Below are 24,113 nucleotides of genomic sequence, written 5' to 3' on the forward strand. Positions count from 1 at the left end.
ACTTCCCGATCGCCAGGAATCCGAACACTGAGACCCCCCCCCACAGTAGTCCAAAAACTGCAACTTTGAGGAGCCCCTTCTGAATAGCGCGGAGGCCGAGCGTCCGCAGTCACTCTTTATGGGACGAGCGCAGAGATCAATAAGAAAGAATGCTGCTATTCTCCTTTCATTTTGATGTATCGATTGGGTTTCCACCTGTTTTTTTTTTTTTCTTGCTTGCATCAATTCCCTCTCCCGTCCCCCAAATCCCCATGCCCCACCAATGGCGGACACAGGCAGGAAAGGGCCCCTGTGCAAGGACAATATACGGGCCCTTTGCAGTCCAATCGCTCATCATAATGCACAATTCCACTTGCTTTAGAGGTGGAAATGGGCCCCATTATCTTATGGGCCCCTGCGTAGCTGCATAGGGTGCATAAATGATGCCGCCCCTGGGTCCTATAAAATCCTTCGCTCTACTTGGGCACGTCTTGAGGCTCTAGGGTTCCAGGCAAAATCTGTAAATTGCCCCCCTCCCCATTTGCTTGTGCCATTTATAATACTGGGGTATTATTTCTTTGGGTCTTTTGTGTTTTAGGGGCCCAGGAGCGACTGCAAAGATTACGGTTATGGGCCATGTTTATGTGGATTTCCTAAATGTTCTGCAAATTAATTGACTTCCTATGAAATCAAGTCTAACATATGTGTTGTTAGATTAGATTGTGACCCCCCTACTTGATACATGGATGATGGGAGGGATTACAATCTATCTTTGGAAAGTTGCAACTTTTGCTACAAATATGTCAAGAAGAACTGGATTGTTGTAACATCATGCAGCTGCATCATTGCACCAGTAGAGGCCACTCTCCTCTCCCTGATTATTCCTCCTTAGCCCCAGAGGAGTCAAGGTAGAAAGAGTCAGGAAATGATGTCAGCTCCTGGGCAATGAACACACCTTATTCACCTGGGAGAGGAGCTGCACAGACTCCACACAGTTAGAGCTGCCACAACAGAGGGGGAGACAAGGGTGCAGCACCATGGACAAGGAGGCCTCTTCTCCCTGGGACATGGGGCTCCTCAGGACTTTTTACTCCAAAGAATTCTGTGGATGGGAAAAAATAGGATCAGGAGGTTTTGGACAGGTCTACAAGGTGAAGCATATCTCCTGGAAGACATGGCTGGCCATCAAGTGTCCTCCCAGCCTGCATGTGGATGAGAAGTAAGTGTCAGGGAAGAGGGGGTGGGAGCTCAGTGCAAAAACACTGGTGAAGGGTTAACAATGTTTGCTGTTTTTGTTTTTGCAATGTGACATTGTGTTTGTAAATAAAAAAAAAATAAACAAACAGGAAGGTTCTATACAGGGTGCAGCTTGTGCAGGGAGTGGAGGAGGCGGCGGATGCATTGGGGCAAGTAAAGGGGCCACTAAGTGGCTGCTAAAATGGTAAGAAATCTGTGGCTATGTAGCAGAGCTGAGTTTGTCATTGAGGCGTTTGTTGCATTGTTTGTTTTTTTGTTTTTTTTTTTGTTTGTTTGTGCGGCGTGCCGTCTGTGCTGCCCCTATACGTAATTGCACATGACGGTTTTTCTACCCCATCATATTAGCGGGCGAGAAGACGGGCTTATTATACGTGTTGTAAAACTTCTAGTTCCTTTTAGCCGCACTCTCTATATTTTTTTTTTTTTTTTAATCTACCTGAGTCCGACGACGACGTGACCAAGGTCAAAACATTGTTTGCATGCGAGAAACGGTGCCGGAGCAGCAGTCGGTGACATGTGCCCGCTCTGCGCCGCCGCCGCTGCTTTTCATAGATCAGCAAAAGTAAAAATGTGTTAGAATTTTTAGAAAAAAAACAAACAGAAAAAATGTGTTTTTAATTTACATAACTTTTTAAAATATTTCACTTCTTTTTTTTTTTACATCATATTATAAAGTTTTGTTTTGTTTTCTTGTTTTTTTTTTTTCTTTTCTGGTACAGTTACGTTTCATAAATCAGGTTTTTTTTTTTTTTGTTTTTTTTTCCGTAGACAATTTTTAATGAATCATTTTTATATATAAAATCTAGTTGACAGCATAAATTATTGGAACTTCCTTTTTGTTATGGCTGTTTCCTAAATCACCATTAATAAAAATGTATAATTATACATACTTTTTGTATCAATTTTTACTTTTATATTTACATTTTCTAAATTAACATTATTGAAAGTTATTGTGTATGGACGCCGGTAATATGTAAATACCATTTATTATTATTATTATTATTATTATTATTATTGTCTTCACATGGTGTAAATAAAAACAACCCCCTTCCCAGCGTCCGGCCGTCCCGTGGGTGCGGATCTGAGTAACCTATAATGTATTATTAGAGAATAAAGCTGACTATTAGGCGATGAGGCAATTCCTGGGAGTCCTTGAGTGCTGGCCTCTGGCCCTGGGCATGCTGAGACTTGTGGTTCCTGACACACCTAGAGACGTATAGGATATAGATGATTCTTTACTGCTCCTTCGTTCCCATTAGTGGGGTCCCAGTGGGCGGCCTATTCTTTTTATGAACGTCTGGCCGTCACCTATCCGCCATGATGGAGGCTGCACTGAGGCCTAGTAATGGAGGTGATTCATAATTAGTGTGTGACCCCAAAACAATCCCAGTGATGTGATCGCGAGCGCTGGGGTCGGTGCGGGACGTGACTGTAACCGAGGTCAGAAGGTCGGACGTGACACATTGGCCATCGTACGAGGCTCCACACAGACATTGATCTGACTTGTGGCCAGGAAGAGAGGAGCCGTCGCCTATAGCAACCAGTCAGCCTCGCTTTCATTTTCCTGGGCCTGTCGCTGGTTGCTAGGGGTAACCGCTCAGTTTCTATTCACGTGTTATAACGAATCATCGGGTTTGTCAGTTGGTTTATTGGGGTAGCTGGGAGGAATTGGGGGCTTACAGCCGTAACTTGGCTGACGAAACGTAGATATTTTACCCAAGGAATAATGGGAATATGTCGTCAGAAATGGCCAATTGTTTACATCAGGGTTTTATGTTAAATGTTCCACCATTCACGATAGGAGATGTCACAGCTCACCTCCTCCTCCTTCTGTTCAATGACTCATAACACTTCTATATACAGTAGGTAACACAGGGTCCACCATTCACAATCGGAGATATCACAGCTCACCTCCTTCCCATCCTGTACAATGCCTGATAACTCCTCTATATACAGTAGATAACACAGGATCCACCTTTCACAGTAGGGGGATGGCACAGCTCACCTCCTCCTCCTGTGCAATGCCTGATAACTCCTCTATATACAGTATATAACACAGGATCCATCATTCACAATAGGTGATGTCACAGCTCACCTCCTCCTCCTGTACAATGACTGATAACACCTCTATATACAGTAGATAACACAGGATCCACCATTCACAATCGGAGATATCACAGCTCACCTCCTTCCCATCCTGTACAATGCCTGATAACACCTCTCTATACAGTAGATAACACAGGATCCACCAGTCACAATAGGTGATATCACAGCTCACCTCCTCCTCCTCCTCCTGTACAATGCCTGATAACACCTCTATATACAGTATATAACACAGGCTCCACCATCCACAGTAGGGGGATGGCACAGCTCACCTCCTCCATTAGGCCTATAGTAGTCATATCTCGTCTGCACTCTCCCCTTGGGTGTATGGTAGTCCTCATACACCGCGGTGCTGCCATTATTGGGGGGGCGGCGGGGTGGGCAGTGCGTGTAGGCACAGGCCCCGGCTCTTCTAGAAGGTGCAGCGAGCCCCCCGTCCTATTTCCAAACCTCACATCCCTTTATGTCTGTAAGAACATAATTAGCGGCTTTCTGCTCGTTGCAGCCGCGGCTCGTATTCTCCTCAGCAATTAAGTCATTTTCAGATTTGTCGGTGCCCTGAAGCGCTGCCGGAATCCCTGCGCGCGGCTTTCATGTGTTTTTCCAATATATAGCTTTTTTTTAGTGTCTGTGAAGTGAACTTCTCTATGGGCCGCACCTGCGCTGACACATTGTAACGAATCAGGACAGCAGAGATTTCTGTTGCACTTTAGGCCTCTGGATGTGAACAAGATTCTCCCCGTTCAGTGAGCCGAGATCTTGAAGTGTTGAATACAAGTTTCCTAGAAAGTTTCAGAACTTTTCTTTTATGATTTTCTGGGTTATCTCCCCCATAGATATGCGTCCATGAAGCTGGAGATAAGTGGCAAAACCGCCCCCGCTTATCCCGCCATTTTTCCTCCCGGTTTGGTGATCGTGCTCTTGTGACCGTTTTCAGCGGTTGTGCTCATGGATGAGACCGACTTGGCTTTCCCAGAGTCAGTTCTTGGTGATGTCTCCGGGCATTGAAGGTGTCATGGTGGACCCCTTTTTAAAAATTTCATCCTTGGCCTGGCAAGAACGGACCCAGCTTATCCATATCGCCACGTTCGTCAAGTCCTTCACCAACATAATCGACCCCATTGTGGGACAGGGCCAGGCCCCACCCCCACTATTCTTAGCTGACCCTCTTTTGCCCATATTTCGACTGGCGACGTTTGGAACAGATGTCCAGCACTACATGTACGGAGCGTGCTCAAGAGCTGTGTTTGTACAGTCAGCACCAAAATCTAACTGCAGCTGTTTTGGAATTTTTTTTTTCATGGTTGGCCTCCGCGGCCCAAATAATCCTGGAGCCGGCCCTGCTCCTTATTACATATCAGTCCCGAATGATCACAATGGAGGCGATGGCTGCCTGGGCTTGTTTCTTGTCTGCACCGATGATGCATGTGGCTCCGAGCACAGGAGGAGGAGAGGGCTCGCCTGTCACCCAAGTCACACCCTATAAATTTCCCCATAAATCTGATGTTGACATGCGATGTGCTAATCTGAGATTTAAATGCCCTTATTATGCTCTAGATGTGTGTGCCCGGCACATAATATGGGGATGAGCAGTGATCGTGCACCCTCAGGGTGGGGGCCTGATGTGCTACTTTATATGCCCCACAGTGGTGTTTCCCCCCCCCCCCCTCCATTTTCATAGAATGGTATAGTTGGAAGGGACCTCCTGGGCCATCTGGTCCAACCCCCTGCTCAATGCAAGATTCGCTAAATCATCCCAGTCAGATGTCTGTCCAGCCTCTGTTTTTATGTTAATTTTGTTAATGTGGTGCAATTATCATAGAATAGAAAATTTCTACAAGTTTTGAGTAGCCTTTACTTTCCAGATCTCTGCTTGCTGTCGGTGCACTGTGCTCTCCTGAGACTTTGCAGCTTTTGTTGCCATACCGTGATTGTGTGATGTCATCATGAATGTCATCAATAAACATGGCGGCTAAGTGGGGAATCAGCAACTCCAGAGTGGAAAAAGCACTTTGCAGACAGTAGCCCAAAGGATTTGTTTCCCAGGCCCCTGCTCTCTTTTGTGACCCCCCCCCCCCCCAGCAATATGTAATAGATTTGTAGTAGGTAATTGCTTACAGTGCAATTGCCTTGCATTTATAAAGTCTCAGAATTTTACAGAAAACCCAGTTTGTGTTCATGGGAATTGCGTTTCTCATGCTGCTGTCCCATTAGGTTAGGATAACCCCATCGAGGCATATGGGGGTCATAGAAGGGGTTCCCTTGCCCTTTTTCTCCAGTCGTTGATGAGCAGCTTCTCTCTCTGTCAGGCCAGGGCCTATTCATTTGAATGACTGCTTGTCATACTTACATTTCACCTGTAGTGGCCACTGTAGGGAAAATTGAACCCTCCCAAAGCAAAATCGCCCCGATCATTGCGGATCGGTGAACATATCATAGAGCAATGTCTCTTGCCAGATAAGGAAACTTGGTACTGCTTTTATTTTGGGGGCCCTAGCGGCTTCATCGGGATGCGACCGGAACTGTACGGATTTCCCATAACTGTACACAGATAGGTGACTCTGAAAGGCGGGTAATCTATCCGGTTTCTGTCCCATCGTCTCTTTTTAGCGTTTCTGTAATGGTCACTCGATCTCCTATTGGTTCCACCCAGTCGCATTAATACTGCATGTTCCTAAGCATCGAGCTGCTGACGGTCCCAGGTGGGAACAATTTTCCCCAGATTTTCCTGTTTAGTCCACTCTTTTTACCCTCCTACAGTTTTGGGTTTTTTTTAGCACCTGCAATAAATCAACATGAAACCTAAACATTCGGTGTGATGAGATGATGGGGAGACGACAGACGTCTTGTAATGGCAGCCCTGCTCCAGCTGATCCCGGCAGATTCTTTCATTTGATCGTCCTATGATCAGTTTAGAATCGAAGATCCTTTTAATTTAAAAAAAAAAATGAACATCCCTTTAAAGGCCAATAAAGTTTTTATTTTTATTTTTTATTTTTTTTCCCCTTGTAATGCCTCCAAAACATCCAAGATGAAAAATAGAGCGACATTGCAAAAAGGAAATCTAATATATACACACATCCACATTGAGATAGAGATATATATATATATATATATATGTGTGTGTGTATGTCCGGGATAGGCATCCGCACAGTCGCAGCTACAGCCACAATATTTGGCACAGTCACACGTCTGGACCCCGAGAGCGTCCTAAGCTATGTTGTGAGGCGAAACTTTAACCCCGCGCGTTCCAGTTCACCAAACAATTTTGCCCCTATCTACATAATGGGGGAAAAAGTGAAAGGAAAAGTGTTGGAGGCAAATTGACAGCTGCCAGATGTGAACAAGAGGGACTGAAAGAATGAGAGCGATGGCGCCAAACAGTATATACCGTACAGTTGCTAAGGTGGGGCCCTGACATGGGATACTGACCACACACGGGGATATGAACACACACACAAAATGCGCCACACACTACCACGTGCTTCAACACATATATCACCCTCAGCACACATTACACCACACATACACCAACCTCACCACATAAAAGTCCAAACACAAAAGTCGCCACACAAAACTCGCCACGCTGTCCCAGAGCGGATTACAAGATGAAAAATGAGCTGTGATTGGTCGCTATCAGCAACAGTTTTCTTTGTAGACAGTTGTGGTAACTGAGGCCTATTATTCTTATCATTTCTATGGTGTTATCGTCCTTCTGTAAAGCTGGAAATAACACAATTTATTACCGTGCCAACACAGACCACCCTCTGACACAGACTGCAGGGGGAGCCCAGTATCACAGGAGAGGATTAGATACACAGCTCAGCAGTCAGTATCACACAGGAGAGGATTAGATACACGGCTTAGCAGTCAGTATCGCACAGGATAGGAATAGATACACAGCTCAGCAGTCAGTATCACACAGGATAGGAATAGATACACAGCTCAGCAGTCAGTATCACACAGGAGATGAATAGATACACAGCTCAGCAGACTGTATCACACAGGATAGGATTAGATACACCGCTCAGCAGACAGTATCACACAGGAGAGGATTAGATACACAGCTCAGCAGACAGTATCACACAGGAGAGGATTAGATACACGGCTCAGCAGTCAGTATCACACAGGAGAGGATTAGATACACGGCTCAGCAGTCAGTATCACACAGGAGATGATTAGATACGCAGCTCAGCACACAGTATCACACAGAATAATATTAGATACAGGGCTCAGCAGACGGTATCACACAGGATAGGATTAGATACACGGCTCAGCAGTCAGTATCACAGAGGATAGGATTAGATGCATGGTTTTTATGTGCAATATAATCATTATAAATTGTTATAACTAACCACAGTTGGTTGCTATGCCCAGGCAACGCCGGGCTCTTCAGCTAGTTTAAAATAAAATTTGTTTTGTGCTTACAGCTCCTCTAATAATGCATGACTGCAGGATCTGACTACACAATCTTTTTGTTGTCTGTTACCATGCAGACTGTATTTTTTTTTTCATTTTGTTTATTCCAGTGAATCAAAAATAGGGAAACAAAGTGACTTTGCAGTCAATTGAAACTAGGTTTATTAATAGTCTACTGTTTTGTGCACACACGATTGGCAGGATCAGACTACACCATTTGTAGTCTGTAACCATGGAGACACACAGGTCTTCATATGAGCTGTAGACAAAAAAAATGGTAGATTTTTTTTTTTTTTCAATACAATTTGCAAAGTTAATTTGTAGGCCTGGGAGAAAGTGTTTGGGTGGATTACTAAGTTCCTTTTTTGCTCCTGCCCAACCTGCCTTATGAATATTTAAAGAACCGTGGGCTTGAAGATGATTGTGGCTACACCTATGGGAACGGGCACCTGCTGCCAGCAATAAGGATTGATTTTACACTTGATCTGGCAGGAACATTAAACCTTTAACTTCTAGATTTGTAAAGCAAAAAAGTAAATAATGACGTCTTGTGCACAACTGATCTCTAATGTCCCTTTCCCCCCCCACAGAGAACGTATCGAGCTGGTTGAAGAAGCCAAGAAGATGGAGATGGCCAAATTTCGTTGTATCTTACCGGTGTACGGAATCTGCAGTGACCCGGTTGGTCTCGTCATGGAATATATGGAGACTGGATCTCTGGAGAAACTATTGGCTTCTGAGCGTCTGCCGTGGGACTTGAGGTTTAGGATTATCCATGAGACGGCAGTAGGGATGAACTTCCTTCATTGCATGAACCCTCCTCTTCTTCATCTTGATCTCAAGCCGGCAAATATCCTCCTCGATGAACATTACCATGTGAAGGTATGGCGCTGTTCTTTCCTACATGAGTAGGATTTTAAAAGACTTTGTGTTATTATGGTGTCTCTATTGATGGCTTGGCTCCTTGGGGAAAAAAAAAACAAATTGGCCTTACCATCCACTATGTTAAAGGCGAGGCATTTTTACTTGTCCATAAAATTACTTCCTTCCTTTTTTGGCCTATGTTAGAGGAGAGTGGCTCCTCGGGGGCGGGTCTATAAGGAATGCAAAGATAGCGGGCACACCTTAAACCTGATTGGATCAAAATCCCCTCTGCCGTATAAAAAGACGACAGTGTTGTAAGTATTACATGATAGGTTTTGGGTACCCTGTTATATATTTTGCAATAGGGCGCAAGAGCTCCAAGTTATGCCTCCGTGGCTCTGCATTGTATCACATTGCCCACTTGGGAAGATGGTTAGGGTTAACGTGAGCTACTTGTAACAAATGGCTACTGCAGACAGAGATGTGTTTAATGGTATATATGCCAAGCTGTCACTGATGAGACCACATGTAATTCTCAAGAGACTCTGTATCCTTCTCCTCGCCCTGACACTCATGGATTTTGCCAATAAATCAAACTATTTTGATGATTCCGTTCTGGATCTCTTCTGTAGTGTCCTTCAGAGATCTTCCCATTGTTGGCAGAAAGCGCCAGTTGACTTGGGATTGATTTAAAGTGAACAATCCCTTTTAATTCGGAACTTGGAGAGTTTACTCTCATGTTTTGGTTCTCACTTGCAGATATTTGAAGTGGGACGGTTACGTGTCACGTCCTGCTCTCGAGAACCTGTGTAGGATCTCTGGATTACAGCTTGTACTTCTTTGATGTGGTTCTCCATATAGTCAAGCCTTAGGGTTTAGGGGCTTTTTTTTTTTTTTAGTCTTGTGAGACATCACAGAGGCTGAGTCTTAAGTTCTATTCTGTCTTTACAAGATTCACCCGCAGTTTTGGGTTTTATATAACTTTCTTACATGTTTTCTAAAGCCTTGGCCAGATGCCTCACCACCGGTGTCCTAATCAACGATGAACATATCTGGAGAGTCAACAATCCTGGAAATGCTTTTGTGATGCCACCTGTCATGTCCTAGATCTGATTACCACATAAGCCTAACTGAGTCCTTAAAGGGATTGTCCATTAAAAAAAAAAAAACTGCAACAATTAACCTTTCAGGTAATTTGTAAAGTAAATAGTGGAGGGTCCTTTGATCCTCGTCTCTTGGTCGGAGTGGACAGCGGTTACAAAGAGCGTCTCTCTCCCTGGATCGCTCAACCTGTCCTGCATTACACAGACCATTGATGTGATGGACAATGTGTAATACTTAGTTTTCCCTTTTGATGGCGCTGCAGGGATATTTAATGCGTTCTTACAGGTTTTCCAAGGATTAAAACGGATCGCTGGGGATTCTAGCAGGGGGACAATTCATATTCGAAAACCATTCTAAGATGTGGGAAATGTCCAATGCCAAGAAACCCCTTGAAGCTCTTTTTGTTTCTTGAAGCTCTTCTCACTCCTAAGTCTACACCTGTTCTTCCTTAATAAGCCAAAATCTTGTGATATTTACCCTTCCTATTCTACTTAGAAGCATTCGAGACGAATGTCTCATTCATTCTGGTCAACCTAAATCTCGCCCTACACATGCATGCAGGGAGAGACCTGTCACTCCAGGGCAGGGGGCAGAGGAGAATCCACCGGGGTCCTTCCCCCTCTGACCAGTGTCCTGTGCGGTTCGGTCCTCCATGTCTATTAACTGTTTTTTCTCTGAAATGCTGCAGTATTTCAGAGTCAAACTTATGTGGATGAGAGATATATCAAAACTGTAAGACAAATCACACACAAGTAAAATGCAGCAAAATAGCTTGTGTTCTATACGCAGCGTTTTTACTGCCGAGAGTGAAAGTTTTGGCTGCAGAAACACCACGAGTGACCGTAGCCTTAGAAAGGAGGAACGTCTTTGTTTCTTTATCTTAGTTGTCAGTTTGACACCCAAAACACAAGAACCAGTTGTGTTGCGATGGCTGCCACCACTGGTTCCTTAAAGGGGTTGTCCATTATGATGTAGGTTACTTCCAGCCATAGTGAAATGTTCGTGTACATCTTGGTACTAGTTGTTTTTGTTTTTTTTTGTTTGGCTTTTGTGTCTCGCTATGCCCTGGCCACGGCTATGTTTTGTGAGTAGCTCGGTATGATCGGAATGCCATTTCAGGCCGTAAAATTATCATTCTTTATAGTAACAACTTTATGAGTCATCACGAGTAGCGAGGGCAATGTTTGATGTCAGCTCCGTAGAGATGATGGTTTGGCCGGACAGTAGTCTGACTTACGCTGAGCTTCACATACTTGCACCAAGGTGTCCCACACTTGGGATCTGTCGATATAGCATAAGGAGCAATGGCTTTTCCATATGTTTTGATGGTTGTTGCCTTCAGCCTTCTCCAACTTGTGATGCTTCATCTGCCAAGACATGGATGATCTACTTTTTCTCCTTGGTGTCCGTTTTGGAGACGTGAGACCGCGTCTTCCACCACAGACTTGTCCTCGGAGCGTGGGTTGTCGCCGCTTCTTTCTTCTTCATTATAGATCTCACCAGTCTTGTTCCATCAGCGTAGACTTGGCTTCTCTAGGGCTCAAGGTTAGTTAATCTTGACTCTAAAAACAAACTTCTGTTTTCTGATAAAACTTGTTCCTGCGAGTCCTTGGCACTTTGTACGCTCGGCCCGTGTATACACAGCGGCCTCTGTAACCTTCATTCCTATCAGCAGCTTGGATTAGTTTCAGCTTTCTTTTGATATTTTTATTTTTACTTCAGTCTCATGAACTTCTTCTTGTAGACAAAAAAAAAAACACAAATGGTGCTGAGACGTGGGATGTTGTCACTAACTTTGCTTCGATATTTTCGCTCCTTTTTTTCCCCACTCAATTCCAAAATACTCAAGGTGTCCATAAAAAAATTGATTACCGTCAAATTTGGCAGGACTTGATGACCATCAACTCTTCACCCACAGCAGAAGTTGGCAGGGGACAATCGGACACGTCTAATTTCAACATGCCGATCCTTTGTTATCCATTGAAATAAGCATCTTTTTAGCTTCTCGTTAAGAACATGTGCGGAGGATGCACATGTGGAAAGTGCAAAGTCTCTGGGGAAGGCTTGGGCAAGAGCGGTTCTTCCACAGAAGGGCTTCGGGTTTTTCAGTCTCTGCACTCCTCGGTTATCTTCCAGGCTTCGTTGGTCGTAGGGTAGATTTTGCTGGAGCTCCTATACCAAGAGGCTTCTCTGTGCTCTGGTAATATATTAGGGAGGGTAATGTACCATCAATGGAAAGGTCAAATCACAGGAGTCCAAACAGATGAAATAATGACTGCTGTTTTGTGGTGGGTCTATAGCAGTGTTTCCCCCCCCCCCCCACTCGAGTCCTCGAGGCCCACCAACAGGTCATGTTTTCAGGATTTCTTTTGTGAGTCCTCGAGGCCCACCAACAGGTCATGTTTTCAGGATTTCTTTTGCAGGTGATGCAGTTGTTGGTGGGCCTTGAGGACTGGAGTCGGGGAACACTGGTCTATAGATATGATGGTTCTCTCCAAAACAAAATTATGGTGACTCAGACCCAACAAGGTTCTGCTATGACTGCTTCTCTTCCCACAGTGTAAGAAAGCCAACAAACAGCAGCTCCTATCTCAGCTCCTTGGAATCCTGTAAGGATATATATTTGGAGTTAAGATTCCAATTCTCATCAAAAGTCGATTTTCTGTATTTTGTAGATATCAGATTTTGGACTCGCCAAGTGGAACGGCTTGTCGGATTCCCATGAGTTGAGCTTGGACGGGATTTGCGGGACCATCGCCTATCTCCCACCTGAGCGCTTTAAAGAGAAGAACAAAAGCTTTGACACCAAGCATGATGTCTACAGGTGAGTACATGTTTTCTGTATACTTTTTTTTTTTTTTTTTTTATTTTTTTTTTTCTATTTTTAGGCAAGGTGGAATTAGAGACTGTAAAAACTTTCCTCAAAAATCATAACCCCTTTTTAAAGACCATTTTCCTTCTTTGCCAAGTTCAGAAGCAAGGCAGCCTGACTCTTCCACCAGTCACTTATTCAGTATTTGGCCAATATTGCAGATGAGTGGCTCTGCAGGGGTGGGGCTAGAAGTGCAGCGTTAAGTCACGCCCAGCCTCTGATTCCTGATTGGATAAAATTCCCTTCTGCCTCACGGGGAGGTCACCAAAGTTAAAAAATACAGTACATTATTACATTTTTTTTTTTTTATGATGTGACTAGAGGCATATGCTATAAAATATTTTTTCTATGTCTTGGTAATTAGGAATTTTTTTTATTTTCTTCTCTAGTTTTGCTATTGTGGTTTGGGGGATCCTGACGCAGCAGAAGCCCTTTGCAGGTAAGTCATTAGACAGAACATACATCTTGGTCTCGCACCCATGGGGCTTTTTTTTTTTTTAGCCATATTTGTGTCTAACGAGGTTTAGTTGTAATACCAGAAATAACCAATGGTGGCAGGGGGCGCTGTTTGTTTATAAAACATTTTTTTTAATATTTTTTTTTTCTGGAATCTCATACACTCTCTAATTATTGCATAACGAAGAGCTCGGCAAATCTCTAATATAGTCGCTATATTAATTCCTTGCCGTTATTTAAATGTGTTGGTTAGACATCGTCGGCCTCCTCCGACAGAAATGAGTCACAAACGCTTCTGTCCACTGACAGCAAGCAACCAAGATGAGCAAGTTACACAACGTGTTATTGACTAGCCAGATAATATGTCCGACTGCCACAATGATGGCGTGAGATGAGAAATGAAGGATGGTCCGTGTCCCAGCAACAGCGCCGCTCTTAGATAGTGGCTGTTCCTGGTACTGCAGCTTAGATCAAGTGAAGCTTGAAAATGATGTGGAACTGAAAAGCACAAAGTGTTATCGAGCTGCAGGTCTCCAGTCAGAGTGCGACCCCCCCCCCCCCCCACAATGTCGTCAGCACTTTCCTGGAGGTTGTCTTGCTACAAGCTGAGGCACATAGCGCTTCCTGGATGTGCTGGATGCTTTACATAGTGTGAATGGGCGGGTGGGGGGAATGTTTAATAGGTTGTGATCATATGTGGAAATCTATTCGAGATTTTTTTTTTTAAATTATTTTTTTTTTTTTTTGCTTTTTTTTGTAGATGAGAAAAACATTTTGCAAATTATGGTAAAAGTCGGAGGCGGCCTGCGCCCCAATATATCCCAGATACCGAGAGCGCGGCCCCAACAGTGCGACAACATGATCAAACTGATGCAGCTGTGCTGGCAAGACAAGCCCATGAAACGGCCAACATTTCAAGGTAGGCGACGGTCCGGATAAATGCCCACGTACGGGGCTATTAATATAATCCATTATTAAGCCATATTGCCATTATAGAGGTCGGTCAGGACCCCTTCTCCCCCTCCGCTATATTAGTTTTTCTTCTCCTCAACTACTAACTAGCCGTTTTTGCTTTGGAGGACCCGACCCATTCAGGTTTATAGTGTACGGTCATATATTTGAATAAGGCAGTATGTAATACCGCGTTTTCCCTGTAGTGGCCGCTGCAGCAGAAATCTATAGTTGGATTCCTTTGGCGATCACATGTGATCAGTCGATTTTAATAAGGATTATGAGGTTTTTGGATAATGTAATCTCTCTTATTATGTGTTACGGCATATGTATGTGGATGTCCAGTCACTGCTGTGTGTTATAGATGCTGCAACCCATAATAAGGGATTATGGTATCCAAATTATAGGTAAAAATGAAAAAATGTAATATAGTGTGTATATATAATGCTAGCTAATATAGGTAGATTAAAAATTAACATGAATAATATATAAAATTTAATGCAAAATTATATATAACTGTGTATAATAAATACATAGTATTCACATACAGTTGTGGCCAAAAGTATTGACACCCCTGCAATTCTGTCAGATAATACTCAGTTTCTTCCTGAAAATGACTGCAAACACAAATTCTTTGGTATTATTATCTTCATTTAATTTGTCTTAAATGAAAAAACACAAAAGAGAATGAAGCAAAACATTGATCATTTCGCACAAAACTCCAAAAATGGGCCAGACAAAAGTATTGGCACCCTCAGCCTAATACTTGGTTGCACAACCTTTAGCCAAAATAACTGCGACCAACCGCTTCCGGTAACCATCAATGAGTTTCTTACAATGCTCTGCTGGAATTTTAGACCATTCTTCTTTGGCAAACTGCTCCAGGTCCCTGATATTAGAAGGGTGCCTTCTCCAAACTGCCATTTTTAGATCTCTCCACAGGTGTTCTATGGGATTCAGGTCTGGACTCATTGCTGGCCACCTTAGGAGTCTCCAGTGCTTTCTCTCAAACCATTTTCTAGTGCTTTTTGAAGTGTGTTTTGGGTCATTGTCCTGCTGGAAGACCCATGACCTCTGAGGGAGACCCAGCTTTCTCACACTGGGCCCTACATTATGCTGCAAAATTTGTTGGTAGTCTTCAGACTTCATAATGCCATGCACACGGTCAAGCAGTCCAGTGCCAGAGGCAGGAAAGCAACCCCAAAACATCAGGGAACCTCCGCCATGTTTGACTTTAGGGACCGTGTTCTTTTCTTTGAATGCCTCTTTTTTTCTCCTGTAAACTCTATGTTGATGCCTTTGCCCAAAAAGCTCTACTTTTGTCTCATCTGACCAGAGAACATTCTTCCAAAACATTTTAGGCTTTTTCAGGAAAGTTTTGGCAAACTCCAGCCTGGCTTTTTTATGTCTCGGGGTAAGAAGTGGGGTCTTCCTGGGTCTCCTACCATACAGTCCCTTTTCATTCAGACGCCGACGGATAGTACGGGTTGACACTGTTGTACCCTCGGACTGCAGGGCAGCTTGAACTTGTTTGGATGTTAGTCGAGGTTCTTTATCCAACATCCGCACAATCTTGCGTTGAAATCTCTTGTCAATTTTTCTTTTCCGTCCACATCTAGGGAGGTTAGCCACAGTGCCATGGGCTTTACACTTCTTGATGACACTGCGCACGGTAGACACAGGAACATTCAGGTCTTTGGAGATGGACTTGTAGCCTTGAGATTGCTCATGCTTCCTCACAATTTGGTTTCTCAAGTCCTCAGACAGTTCTTTGGTCTTCTTTCTTTTCTCCATGCTCAATGTGGTACACACAAGGACACAGGACAGAGGTAGAGTCAACTTTAATCCATGTCACCTGGCTGCAAGTGTGATTTAGTTATTGCCAACACCTGTTAGGTGCCACAGGTAAGTTACAGGTGCTGTTAATTACACAAATTAGAGAAGCATCACATGATTTTTCGAACAGTGCCAATACTTTTGTCCACCCTCTTTTTTATGTTTGGTGTGGAATTATATCCAATTTGCCTTTAGGACAATTCTTTTTGTGTTTTTTCATTTAAGACAAATTAAATGAAGATAATAATATCAAAGAATTGGTGTTTGCAATCATTTTCCGGAAGATATTCCCAGAATTTTTAATACACACAAAATTCTATATATAATTATAATTTTGTGTATCAAAAAATTCTGGGAATATTAATAATTAGAAATATAGAAAATTACATATGTTTATAATTTCCACAAGTTTTTCATACACGGAAAAAAACAAAAACAAAAACAAAAAAATTATATAGATATTATTGAAAGCTTTAATACTATGTATCTTGACTCGCACTTGCAGCTCAAGGAGGCTTTTTCCAGCCCTCTAGGTGTTTCCGATTACATTGTCTACACACCCAGTGCTATATACTAAGAAGAGCAAAAAAAAAAAAAACCAATAAACTTTTCCTGGTGGCGCCTAGAAGGAAGCGTATCTTGACCTCCCAGAGTTGAAATAAAGTTTGAGTGTATATATAGTTCTTGATGATTGTGGTTTGCAGCGTTGTTGTTGTCCTTGTTGTTGTTTTAGCTTTTTTTTTTTTTTTTTTCCCTCCACAATCGCATTAAAGATTTCTGTATCTGATTCTCACACTCAGGAATGTGGACGAGCCACAACGGCAAGTCCTGACAGTGCGCCGCCGCCGCTGCTCGTGTGCCAGGAATGTCCATGTTGCAATAGTTTAAAGTTCTGGTAGACGCGTTCTGAAAGTCTTGCCGATCAGCAGGGCTGAAAGCTTGTGTTCAGTGCCGTGATTACACACGGTGAAAGGGAAATAAAAACGACCTATAAATCAGACTTTTGAGTCACATGCAAATCCTATTGATTTTTAAAGAAAAAACAAACTCGTTTTGAGTATACAGCTCCTATGCAACTCCATGGTTAAAGACTACAAAGGAACACAAGTCTGATCCTAGTATTTTGTGTCATTTTCCTGCGTTCGACGGTGATCAGACTTTAGTCATTTTTTTTTTTTATCCTGGAGGTGCTGCATACACAGAACAGGAGTGTGTTTTTTTTTTTTTTGTTTTTTTTTTTTTTGTTTTTGTTTTGTTTTTGTTTTTTTTTTTTATGTGGACTTAAAAATTGGTTGAAATCACTTGTCACGAATCCTGTGGAAATAATAAACTTTATTTTACGACCCTTTTTTCATTTTTTTTTTTTCTCCTTTCACTAGCAATTACCTCTGAGACTGAGTTATTGTGCACAAGGCATGAAGATGAAGCCATTTCAATGACCGGTCAAGACGCGGTGGCCCAAGCGACTGCAGACGCCAAAGAGCAGGTACGACCACGGCCTGGTGAGGGTGGTCCCGGATGTGAGGGTCTGCGTTTGTTTTGATGGTCGTTCCTGATACTGATCCATTAATACAAAACATACGTATTTTTTTTTTCATATTAAAGGATCTAGCTAATCGGTCCGAACCCAAAGGATATCCGACGTATGATAAAGACTACAGCCTCTCCGAGCTTCTCTCCCAGCTGGATTCTGGGATTTCCCAAACTATCGAGGAGCCGGAGAGCTTCTGTCATAGTGCTTCCGAGCCGGAGCTGGCGCCATGCGACAAGCGGCTCTCGGGAATCTCCTCCATTGACTCCGCGTTCTCATCCAGAGGCTCCCTCAACCTCTCCTTTGAAAAGGATGGCTCCGTAGAAGGTAAGCCGGCGGATATATAAAGGACGTAACATCCGGGCAATGGTGGCAAAGGCAAAGTTGTCTCTCATCTGGACCACCTCTGTGATTTGGTGCCATGTACTACATTGGGCCAGCAGGGTAACAGACCCATGGTGATCTCTTAGGAATAGTGATGAGCAAAAGTGCTGGGATAAGGTGTTATCTGAGCATGCTTGGGTGCTAACCGAGGGTCTTTGGCGTGCTCGAAAAATATGTCCGCGGTTGCATGTTTCGCGGCTGTTCGACAGCAGCAACACATGCAGGGATTGCCTGTTTGTTAGGCAATACAGCCGTGAGACATGCAGCTGCGGGGACTCAAACAAATTTTTTGAGCGCACCGAAGACACTCAGCTAGCACCCGAGCATGCTCAAATAACACCTTAATCCCAGCACGCTCGCTCATCACTACATGGGAGGTCTCCTTCTTTTAGGAAATGTGACGTCATAAAATTACCAGGGTTTTGTTTTTTGACACATTTATTTAATTTAAATTTCACCTATTTTTATTTTTTTACATATCACACTTCATTAAAAAAAAATTAAAATTAGAAATCTTGCAATTTTCACATCAGCCACTGGGGCTTTTTTTTTTTTTAAGAATATAACTTCCTGTTTCTGGAAACTAACATGTACATTAGCAGCAATGAGGAGACTGATTTTACTGTATTGAAGCATCTAATGAGCATGTGCAAAGGTCATTTTAAAGGGAGCAGGAGGTGAGCTGTGACATCACCTATTGTGAATGGTGGATCCTGTTATCTACTGTACATAGAGGTGTTATCAGTCATTGTACAGGAGGAGGAGGTGAGCTCTGACATCGCCTATTATGATTGGTGGATCCTGTGTTATTAGCTGTTTATTGAAGTGTTATAAGTCTGTTACTCTGCCTCTGCTGATCAGGAATCTCCTGAAAAGCAAAGAACAAAGTATGGAAACTGCAAGATTACAAATTTTTTGTTTTTTTTAATAAAGATTGTGAACTTGAAGAAAATATTGCTTTTTTTAACTCTAGCACAAAAATGATTGTAAATGTTATGCCTTTTATTATTTTTATTTTTTTTAACTACACATTAACTTTTTTAAAAGGGTTTTCAACTTGGACTTTTATTTATTTATTTTTTTTTTTGAGAATCTGTCAATAAGTTAATCCACAAGTTTTCTAAATTTTGAGACGCCCTGCAATTAGCTCTGTGTCAAAACCTGGTAACAAGTGTTACCATCTTCTGCAGTGCCTCCACAGGAGATATTAAGCATTACATGGTGCCGACTGATATGACCAAGTTTAAAATGGTTCGATTTTATATAGTTTTTTATTATTTAATAAAGTTTTTTTTTTTTTTTGCTTTTCTCTAAATGCAGACCCCAGTACCACTGAAATCCAGAAAAAGAAGCTGACTGATGCCATTGTGACCGGAGATAATGCCAAACTTCTGAAGATTCTCCAACCTCAAGATGTTGAGTTGGTTTTGGAAGGGAGATCGAGCCTCCTTCACTTGGCGGTGGAGTCTGGACAGGAGGAGTGCGCCAAGATGCTTCTTCTCTACAATGCCAGCCCCAACTTGACCAACCTGAAGGGTTCCACTCCGCTCCACATTGCTGCCGAAAAGAAATGGAAAGGCATTGTAGAACTGCTGCTTTCGAAGAAGATCAACATCAATGCCAAGGATGAAGATCACTTCACTGCCCTTCACTTTGCTGCTCAAAATGGAGATGAGGTCATAACTCGGCTGCTTTTGGAGAAGAACGCCTCTATGAACGAGGTTGACATTAAAGGTCGAACACCTCTTCACGTGGCCTGCCAGCACGGCCAAGAGAGTATTGTCCGACTGTTCCTCCGGCGAGGAGCAAACATTAACGTTCAGGGACTGGAGGATTGGATGTCCTTACACTATGCCGCTTGGCAGGGTCATCTAAACATTGTGAAACTTCTCGCCAAGCAATATAAGGCCGACCTCAACTGCCAGACGTCCGACGGAAGAACGCCATTGCATCTCGCGGCAAAGCGAGGACATTACCGAGTAGCTCGGACCCTGGTGGAACTTGGTTGTGACTTGAACATTCCTAACAAACAGTTGAAGACTCCTCTACACATTGCGGCCGAGACGGGTCACACCAGCACGGCTCGACTCCTCATCCACCATGGTGCCAACATCAGCGCTGTTACGGTAGAAGGCTACACCGCCCTAGACCTGGCTTGCCACTACAGGCATTATTCTGCCGTTAAGGTCTTGATGGAAGCAAGATCAGACCCAAATTGTGGGGAATCCTTCTTCTTTGTGGAAAATGTATGACGTGCGATTTCTAGGGTTAAGAACCAACTCCTCAGGGTCCGTAACTGGATGATCATTTCAATTTTTTTTTATTTTTTTTATTTTGGAATCTAAAAGACTACTTGAGACTGATAATCTTTGGCGGTTACGGCCAACAAACGTGGTGGAAATAGTAAATTTACGTTGCTACCTGAAGATTCGTCCTTGACCACGAAGACATTCTAAAGAAAGGGAAAATTATCGGCAATGATGATCATTCGTAAATTCATGTCCTATTGGTTTTTTTTTTTGGGGGGGAGGGATTGATTTTAGCTTCTTTGAAACATTTCCATTTTTTTTTCTTTTTTACATTTTTTAACTGAATTGTGAAGCCTCGGATTACTCTTCGTTGTGGTCAGTGTCCCTCCACGGACAACTAGCCAAGCTCTGGTGGTCTTCAAACTAAAGTTCATGGGTTGAAAATGAGAGATCAGATACCCCTAACATGTCGCTTTTACGTTATGTCAATGTATGAGTGTGGGTATGTGGCTAATTTCGACTCGTGACGATGGCATGGCCGTTTCGAAGCTGGGGGTGTTTAACATGTGTTGGGTTGTGTGTCCTTCTGAAGGTAAGGCAGGCATAGACTGTTAGTGTATGTGCACACATTGCGGATTGTCTGCTGATTTTTCTGCGCGGAATCCGCAGGTCAAAATACCTGCGGATTTATTGCGGCTTTTGTACAGATTGGCCTGCCTTTTTACACCTGCGGATTCCTATAATGGAATAGGTGTAAAACCGCTGCGGAATCCGCACAAAGAATTGACATGCTGCAGGGAAATTATCCGCTGTGTTTGCGCACGTATTTTTCCGCAGCGTGTCACAGCCGTTTTTGTTTTCCATAGGATAACATGGTACTGTACACCACATGGAAAACTGCTGCGGATCCACAGGGCCAAATCCGCTGCGGATCCACAGACGAATCCGCAACGTGTGCACATACCCTTAAGCTTTCTACACCTTCTGACATTCCGTGAAAACTGGACCTCACTGTGATATCATCCGAGTGCCGTCACATTTTTCCCACAGACCCATTGACTTGCGTTGCTTCTTTTTTGATCCGACCCTTTTGATCAAAATCAGTCGGGTCTCCGATATTTTTCACCACCAGATGGTCTGAGGAAAAAAGATCAGATATGTGCATAGCTCCATACATTATCATGGCTACTAGTGCGATCCATGAACACCACGGCTAGCGATTGTATGACAAAAGTAGATGTGTGAACAAGCCCTAACCCTTTTAAGTCCTACAACTAGGACTTGGTGAAGACAATGGATTGCTCATTTTGATATTTCCTTTGTAGGGTGGTGGATATAGTAGTATTTTTCTCTACGTCAAAACAAACTATAATTTCTATTTTTTTTTTTTTTCCAAAAAAGGTGCCCCTCTTGTGCTCAGGTTAAGTGTGGTATTGCGGCTTAAACCCATTTTGCTTCACCTGTGCTGAGCTGCAGAACCGGGCATGACTATCTCAATGGCCTTTGTAACTTCTGGCCAGTTTTTGAGGACTCTCCATCCCTTTCTTCTCTACCTCTTCCACTTTGTTTGACATGTGGCAGACATCTACCACTACCCGTCCATTTGCCCTTACTACCCTTGACACCAAGCTACGGGGCCCTATAGTAACTACAACACCTGTGTCCTTAATAGGTACACCCCTGCCTGCTAATTTTCCCAGTACAGCAATAGTTAACGTCTGCCAATGGGCAGCTGCCCGGTTAACACCCTTTTTACCAAAGTATAGATTTATTTCGACCTCGCCCAGACCTGCGCCTCCTACATCGCAGCTGATCTGGGAGGACACGTGCCATAGAAGATTGGGTTTTGCTGCACCTCATACGTTGTGTTGTCACTGTTGTATATAGGGCTGTATTCTTAGTACCCAGACGCTGTGAATATACTGTGTATATCGTGTTTATCCCATTTTTGGCATGTAATACCGCCTGTAACTCTTTCTATGACAGAACCGTATTGTGGACTGGATGAGTTGTGTATGTTTTAGTACACTTTATGGATTTTCTCCTATGTTTTTTTTTCTGCATTGTATTATAGTCATTTTTACAAATAAACTATTTTACTACCGCGAATCCGGATCCTGTTACTATTTTTATGGTTGTTCCTGGGAAAGCTAGGTGGTCGATAAACTTAAACTATCGCTACGGTTGGCTCTCAATTTTCTCAGCCTCCTGATAGTGGTATGACTTTTTAGTTAAAGATATGTTTTTATTTATTTTTTATTTAAATGCATAGATTTACATTTAGTTTCATTAAAAATGTTGCATTGTTTTGGCTTTTATAGGTTTTGTTTTCCAGCACATTTATCTAATCATATTGTTTATGGTCAGAAATCAACAAAGACCTCCAAAAATAGACTGATTTAAAAGAATTAGGAGTGAGCTCACTGACAGATCCTCAGTTACCTCATTCTGCAGCCAGCAATAGACGGTACAACACAGAGGCTATTGAAGGCAAACATTGCAACATTTTTAATGAAACCAAATTGCAAAAATGATGTTAAGCCCAAAATGCATTTAAGTAAGGAAAAAAAAAAAATCTCCACCCAAGGCGGACAACCTCTTTTTAAGCTTGGCCGTAGTGGAGAGTTGTTGTAAAGAGCAGCTCTTGCTCTGGAAGACCTGTCCTGTCCTGCTTTACGCTTACAGCTCATTTATGTGAATGGACACTGTGTAATACTTGCTTTCCCCAGTGGTGGTGCTGCAGGGAAACTAGAGACAGGTGATTACATTTCCCTAAATGTTAATTTTTGTTACCCCTGGTGTAAACGCCGCTGTTCTCCTGAATCCGGCGTTGTTTTTCTTTCGTTCCTGCGCCTCTCCGTTCCTGAGATATGGCCACTTCTGCTCCTAGTGCGGTTTTTACAAGTGGGAGGAGTTATCAGCCTTTAAGTGGGTGTGTTCTAGATGGCCATGCCCAGTTGCCATAAAAACAATATACACGGGGAAAAGGAGGCCGTTTCTCGGAAACAGAGAGACGCAGGAACAAAAGAAAAACAACGCCGGATTCGGGAGAACAGCGGCTTTTACACCAAAGAAAAAAAACAAAAACAAAACTAATTTATTGCAAGTGACAAGTCCTCTTTAGCAATATCGCAGGGCGGCACAATTATTGCAGGCACGGGATATTTCCTCCTGCTCTGTGTTTGCAGTATCCGGGGCCATGTGAGCTGTGCCATAAAGGATGAACTTGCAATGTCTGCAGGCGATCTTACTGTGCAGCAATAAAACCTGTGTGGAGGATTACTGACCGGAGAGCTATTCTGGAGATATTTATACAGGGAGGTGTAGCGGCTTGTCTGCCTCCTGCTCATTTAGATGCTGGAAGTCTTGACGCTTGCGCAAGTTGCTGCAAGCCTGCGCTGCCTCCTCACGTGTTCCCACGCTATGTCTTTACTTACCCTGCTGGGGAAGGAGAATGGAGCCAAGGAAGTGTCAGCAACTCTAAGGAAAGTGCAAAATATTGCTGGGAGAGGAGCCGAAAATGGCAGGAGGCTTGGGGGTCAAGCACAGATCATTGCCCGTAAGCAATAACATAAGGACTCAAATCCTCAAATCTCAGTCCACCGTTCTCAGTTGGGACTCCTGGTTGGGCAGCGTCCGCTTCCATTCTTGCTTGAAGCACGGGGGTTAATGGAGAACATAGAGGATCTCCCTACCGGAAGACCTCTTTTAAAAGGGGTTGTCCAGACTTTGGGGTTCAGGTCTGCAGTCACTCTATATAAACATCCTAGCGTGTCAAGATTCTCCGGTCGGCGGTTGTGTATGCGGTTTGCATGCATGCGGTCACATACTGACTAGACACGTCGATACAGGTGGATTGATCGAGGTCAGACACGTCTAGTCGGAATGCGGCCGGAAGTATGCAGACTGCGCATGCGCTGTGAGGATTCACAGAGTGACTGCAGACTTCAACCTCAAGCCTGGACAACTCCTTTTAAGCCATACATGCCATCTCTTCCGAAACTTTCAGAAGGCTTCCGGAGAATATGGAGAGACCTCCACAAAGGGTCGGCAGATCCTTAAGGTACCACAGAAACCTTGCGTAAGGCTTATCATGTTGGGTGTAGCA

General features: G+C 43.3%; 1 protein-coding gene across 1 annotated transcript; it reads left to right on the forward strand.

Annotated features, from left to right (window-relative positions):
* The first annotated feature begins 803 nt into the window (after positions 1-803).
* On the forward strand, positions 804-22,114 carry RIPK4 (receptor interacting serine/threonine kinase 4). Its single transcript, XM_073577216.1, has 8 exons — positions 804-1,198; positions 8,349-8,640; positions 12,402-12,550; positions 12,988-13,037; positions 13,815-13,973; positions 17,221-17,327; positions 17,447-17,699; positions 19,077-22,114. Exons 1-8 carry the CDS (start codon positions 1,017-1,019, stop codon positions 20,006-20,008), a joined length of 2,124 nt encoding a protein of 707 aa, XP_073433317.1. The 5' UTR covers positions 804-1,016; the 3' UTR covers positions 20,009-22,114.
* Positions 22,115-24,113: the final 1,999 nt, after the last annotated feature.

This window comes from Dendrobates tinctorius, unplaced genomic scaffold (assembly GCF_039654945.1).
Source record: "Dendrobates tinctorius isolate UK_male_01 unplaced genomic scaffold, ASM3965494v1 ptg000054l, whole genome shotgun sequence".
Lineage (NCBI taxonomy): Eukaryota > Metazoa > Chordata > Amphibia > Anura > Dendrobatidae > Dendrobates > Dendrobates tinctorius.